The sequence below is a fragment of the Hyaloscypha bicolor genome, assembly GCF_002865645.1.
Source record: "Hyaloscypha bicolor E unplaced genomic scaffold K444scaffold_125, whole genome shotgun sequence".
Lineage (NCBI taxonomy): Eukaryota > Fungi > Ascomycota > Leotiomycetes > Helotiales > Hyaloscyphaceae > Hyaloscypha > Hyaloscypha bicolor.
In genome coordinates this window covers 625,980-632,409 of record NW_020194627.1, presented here as the reverse complement: position 1 = coordinate 632,409, position 6,430 = coordinate 625,980, and the positions used below count along the sequence as shown (strand labels likewise).

Genomic DNA, 6,430 nt, shown 5'->3' with positions numbered 1-6,430 from the left:
TTTTATTATAGAATTTATAAGATTAAATCTATAATAATTTTTTTTATTTTAGTTTATCTAGAATATATTTCCTTTTTCTTTATATATTTAAAGCTCTAGATCTTTTAAATTATTATTATAACTTTAATTAAAGAAAATTAGTAATATTTTATTTTAAGGAATTATTATATTATCTTAATATAATTAGCTTATTAATCTTAATAGTATCTTTATTAGAAAGTAATTAACTAATATAATATAGAATAATAGCTTTATTTTTATTATATTAAATAATCTTTTTTTAAGCTTCTTAAAATCTTTTTTAAACTTTAACTTTATTATTTCTTTTATTATTTTATTAATTTTATTCTTGCTTTTTCTTTTAATAAATATATTAGATATTATAAATATTATAAATATTATATTTATAATATATATATTCTTATTTAGTTTAATAATATATTAGATTTCTTTAGTATAAAGCTTAGAAATATATTTTTTATAATTATAGAAAGATAATAATTTAATATTTTATAATAAAAGTAAAAATATTTATAGCTTATTAGCTATATTTATTTATTAATATATTACTATTTTTCCTTATATCTTTAGCTTAATAATATATGGTTTTTCTTTATATTTTTAACTTAATAGATTTCTATTTTGCCTTATATTAAATATTATAGTATTTATTCGAATTCTTTTATAAAGTTTTATAGTAAAGATTATATTTTCTCTTATATTAACTATATAATACCTTTATATTATATAAATAGAATATTTAATATATAGTTTTACTAAATATTTTAATAAACTAGAGCTTTATAATCTATTAAAAATATATTTCTTAGTTAGATATAATTTAATAAAAAAATAATATAATAGAAATAAAGGTAAAAAAAGAGTCTCGATTATATTAACTAAAGAAAAAAAAAGAGAAAGAGAGATTATAGACTTTTATAGAGCTATAATCTCGCTAGATTATATAATATTATATTTATATATAAAAAGTTATATAACTTGTTTTTTTTTAATATTTAAGCTTTTTAAGAATAAATTTAAATAGATTTTATTTTAAAATTATTTACTTAAATCCTTATTTTAACTTATTATATTAAGTAATTAAAAATAAAATATATATATTTTAATAATAATATAATATATAAAGTATTTCTTAATTATAAATAACGTTTTTAAATTAATAATTATAATAAACTAATAAATATAATAAATTAATAAATATAATAAACTAATAAATATAATAAACTAATAAATATAACGAATTAATAAATATAATAAACTAATAAATATAGAAGTTTCATATATAATTAAGGCAGTATAAAATAGTAATTAAATTACCTGAATTTAATAGCTTAAATTATAGAACTTGAATATAAAATATAATAATTAAAGAAATTTATATTATAATATATAATTAAAAAAATATTATTATATAATTCTATATAAAATAAAAAGAATTATTTTTTTAGCTATTAATTTTATTTTATAAGTTTTTTATATTTAAATTTTAATATATATTATCAAATCCTATAATGAATTTAATAAAAAATTATTAAGTTTATATTTATTATATTTAGAAAGTTATATAATAAAATTAAAATATTAAGATATAGTCTATATTTCTTAACAAATCTTAATATTTTTAAAAATATAGCTTTAATATATAACGAAACGTAAATCCTATAACGATTTTAAAACGCAAGAACAAACTTATTATAATTACAAAATTCCTATCTCTTACTCAAATTTATATAAGTACGCTCGTATCGACGGAAAAGGATTTCTTACTCGCCTTAATGTACGGAGTACTCCGTATCCAATCCGGAGAAGGATAGATGTTGGACGCTCCCGAACTGCTGGGTTGCAGCTAACGCCTCGCGTTTCTGCCAAAGGACGGTGGCTTAAGCTATGGTTCAAGTTGTACAGCAATAGTTTTCGATAACCCCGATTTCACCAACCCTTAAGTTTCGCTGAGATACCTATATTTAGAGGAGAGGATGAGATAAAGCGATGTAAAGTTTAGCACTCGTTCGTTATCAGCGCTTATGTTACGGTGGTGATCATTGGCGGAGCGCAAGACGATGCGGAGATGCTACGAATGGAGCAGACAGTCTCAAGCTCGTTAGAGTAAGAATGAGTGTCCGCCGTGACTTCGAACCGACTCAATGTTGGAATGTGATCTCTACCGCAAGTGTTATTGACGGCGATCGTGGGTTTTATATATCCAGAGAGACGATAGGTACATGTGAAAATTAAAGATTGATTGAGAATAATTTAGGTAAAAATGAGCGTTCTAATTATCCATGATGTCGAGACCTTGCGTTTCGGGGTTTTGAGGAGCTTTATCGGTTCCAGGTCGCACGTACATATACATGTTTGCGGATTTCAAGCATTCGGTGCACGATTGTGACACAGCGTCGGGGTGTCGTATCAACGATTTATACTGCCGCGTTCCTGTGGTACGGCTTGGCTTTGAACTCCCCGAGGCATCAACTTGACCTGCAAGGGCGTTGGCTTAAAGATCAAGAATGCCTTCTGGTCAGTCCATTCGGAGTCTGATTTGTCAAACATCTCTATGTCATATTTGAAGAGTAGGCGTGCAAACGTTACACGTGCCTCGCCGAGATACAGCTTGCTGCCGATACAGTTTCGTGGACCAACCTGTGCAACAACGGTCAAATCAAAGAAATTGTCTTGTAAAACAATGAGAGAAACGTACAGAAAATGGCTTGCTAGCTTCGCGGTTGTCGTACCGGAAGCGCTCGTCGAAGTATTTGTGGGATTCTTCTAACCATCTTTCTGGATTGAAGCTAAGCGGGTCGTTGAAATGCGCCTTGTCCGTTTGTATAGCTTGAGGGCAAATTCCGATAATCGCCTGAAGTTACAAGTTAAGCTCTGCGAAGTAACTGAATTTTGGCAGGACTTTGTGGTTATACTCACCCCGCCGGGGATCCACTGGCCCGCGATTTTCAGCCCCTCTGAAGGCACCACTCTTGGCAGCGGAGAAGGCGTTGGATGGTGCATTCTGAGGCCCTCGTTGATAATAGCGTTCAGGTATGGCAACTCGAAGGTCGAGCCGACATCGATTTCTGCTTCATTCTGAAACGAACTCCGCACTTCCTCCGCAAGGCGATCGACAGTGCTTGGATTCCGCAGCAAGAAGTAGGTGGTGGCGGACAATGCCACGGTGGAGACCTCGCAGCCTGCGATGATCATGGCGAGTGTATTGCCGTCGAGCTCGCTCCGCGTAATACCTTCCTCCCTGCCTTCGTTGACGTTGCCAATAACAGGAGTGAGGAAATCCCATCGTTCGCCATCAAGACTGCCTTTGTGCAATCTTTCGGTGATGCTGTCGGTGACGTATTTCCAATTGTTTGCCCTTTGCTTCCTCGTCAGACGCAGAAACAAAAAGCCAAAGATCAGTTCAAGCGGGTGGAAGCGCGCGAGGCTAGTCCGCAAGGAGCCGAAAGTGACGCCCATCCAGAAATCATCAAGCCATGAGTGCTCGTTCTCGCCCTCAAGGCCGTGAAAAGACTTGCCAATCGATAAGTCGCCGATAATGTCGAGCGATAGGAATCCGTAGAATTTGGTGATATCCAGGGTCGTGCTTTTTTGCAGCTCTCGCTCTATGCGTTCTATGAATAGATCCACGTAATGCTGGATGATCGGGTTCTGCTGACGCAGAGCTTTATCAGAGAATGCATTGGCCAACGTCCTACGCATTCTCTGATGGGTCGCTCCCTGAGCAGTGAAAAGTGTGTCGGCACCATTTAACGGAGGCGTAAAACTTAACGGATCCTTAGGCAATTGCGGCTTGGCTTGATAAATATCCTTCCAGGCCTCTAACTCTGTGGTTGCCAGTTCATCCGGAGCAATGCGAACGATGCTTCCATATTGTTCATGGAGGTCGATCACGTATTTGTACGTCTTTCCCTGGAAATGGGACCTGATAAGTGGAAACCTCGAAAACTTGGCGAGGAAGGGTCCCGGAAATTCTCGAAGAGGATGGAAATAGACGTAGTATACCGTCCGCCAGACAATGTACTTGCTCGCTCGTTAGACTTTCTATTCGCGGTTCAGGAAATGCCAGGGGCAATACACACTGTGATTACTGAAACGGATGCAAATGCCAGAAATGTTTTACCATCTGGACCAAAGCCATATGCCATGGTTGATGTGCTGCAATATCCAATACTACAAGACGAGAGAGGTTTCAATTCGATGCTACCATGACCAGAGGATAGCTCAATATAAAAGTGAAGTCTAGACCTTGGTCAGCTCTCGCCAAGTCCTGAGAAGGATATAAAGATTATTATAGGATTCAAAGGATTCAAAGATCATCGAAGGATTCGAAGATCGTAGTAAGATAACTACAGTACGGAGTACTCCGTATAGCAGTAATAGTTTTCGATAACCCAGATTTCGCTTACATGCTGTTTGGGGATCAATGCTGCAGAACAATCAGCTCGGGCCGACCGAAGGAGAAGCAAAGACGGTTAGTTTAACTGTACTATAGTCTATTAGAAAATGCGATGTTTTGGTGAACCGCATGTTAATATAAGCCAGGCAGGGGGGAAAACTAAAACGAACCCCCCTCAGGTGTCGATTAGGGGTGTCGATAGCAAAATCTTTTTTTGGCTTAGCGCTCGGCATTTCCTCCCCCCCCCCGGCAAAGTATCGGACTGTTGATGAATTTTGGAGTTTTAATAATGCCTAATTCATTATTTATATATGCTTAAGCTTTTTTCTCGAATCAGATTTCTTAATATAGGTATAAGGAAATTTATATATAAGAGCTTTAGTTTTGAAGTATAAGAGAGCCTAGGTAATTATTGCGCATGAGGCAAAAGTTCCAGGTGCTTAATCGCTAAACTTTCAGGCTCTCTTAAGGTCAATATCGCTAATCGACACCCCCCTCCCCAAAATAATATTACTAATCGACACCCCAAATTAGTATCCCAAATTAATATCCCAAATTAATATTCTGGGAGGTATCGCTTTATATTTTCCCGTTTTATAAGAGGTTAAGAAGAAATAAGTTTTGCTATATACCTATGAGACCCTTATTTTTTTGACTAATTGCAATATAACCAAATTTATCTGGAAACGACGGGCGACGATAACGACGTGCTATTCAGAGATTCCACGACCGCCACACAAAACACTTATTACGTCAGCACGAGGAAGCCGCTGGAGGCTCACGACGATGACTCCAGCGCAGCCTTGGGAGTCTGGACGATGGGGCTGTACCGTGACCATGTTTGACATGACCTACAAGAGGTTACGATGTCCTGGAAGGCGGTGGCCGCGTGTCCAGGTCGAGCTGAGGTTTCTTCGGCCGACATGTAGGCCCGACATTCCACGACGCGCCTCTGCCCTGCCATGACGCGAGGTGCATCAATACTCATGCATGTAAGCAATACCAGTCAAGATGTGCCAGGCTGTGGACTATGAGGAAAGGCAGTGTTAAAGTACATGCTGTGCTCGGTAGCATTGACCACTGTGCTGTCAATGCTACCCACTCCGCTGTCATATTTAAACCACTTGTTCATAGTCATTCTTTATTTGAGAGAATCAACCATTCGTGAATCGGCTATGACAAGACTTTCGCCATACAGATACAGAGGTCCCGGTCAAAAGTATGGCCTACCCCCCTGTTGACCACCCTTGCCTGGCCACTACGGCAACGTCTGTCGTCAGCTGGCAGCCTGATAGAGCATAATATTTTAATTTTTAATTTTTTTAATAATTTAAAATAATTAATATTTTAAATATTTTAATAAAACTTAAAATTAAAGATATATAAAATAGTTAAAATTTGTAACGTTTTATTTAAAATATTAATTTATTATTATAACGGTTTATAATTAAAACATAAAAAAATTATATAATATATAATTAATTTAAATTTATAATTTTTTAATATAGAAACTATTAGAATTACAAGAGTAATATTACGTAATACTTCTGTATTCTATAATAATTAATTCTTGATTATTTTGTAACTATCTATAATACGTAAGGGGTTCTTATACTTTCTTACTCTTACGCTAGTACCGCTACTATTTTTCACCGGAGAAGATCCTTAGTACAGGGGAGTCTCCTGGTGCTTACTTAGTGTCTTTAGCCAGCCGAGAAGCTTTCCGGTATAGCTAGCTTCCGTTATTAATTCCATTATGAAACCCTTAATAAAGCTTAATATATTCACTAGCTCCTAATATTGGCAACTCTTCCTTTGTAGAGAGAATCGTGACCTCTTTACTTATAGAGTACAGCTACTGTAGTACGGCAGGCCGTACTCGTCAAAAAATCATGTTGTTTTGGCGGTTTGGAGGTTTAGGTCACATGGCAAAGGCTGCGGCCTTTTGCACGTGACTTGCGGAAATCACATAAGAAAGCTGGATTTTCTGTAGTCCTAGAGAATAATCCT

The 6,430-nt window shown here is 35.3% G+C and overlaps 1 protein-coding gene across 1 annotated transcript; it reads right to left on the bottom strand.

The window, feature by feature from the left end:
• Window positions 1–2,286: 2,286 nt before the first annotated feature.
• On the bottom strand, window positions 2,287–4,169 carry K444DRAFT_655055 (cytochrome P450 monooxygenase-like protein; the record flags this gene model as incomplete). Its single annotated transcript, XM_024885985.1, has 4 exons — window positions 2,287–2,661; window positions 2,720–2,875; window positions 2,941–4,044; window positions 4,104–4,169. 4 exons carry the CDS (start codon window positions 4,167–4,169, stop codon window positions 2,431–2,433), a joined length of 1,557 nt encoding a protein of 518 aa, XP_024732410.1. The 3' UTR covers window positions 2,287–2,430.
• Between the last annotated feature and the right edge of the window lie 2,261 nt (window positions 4,170–6,430).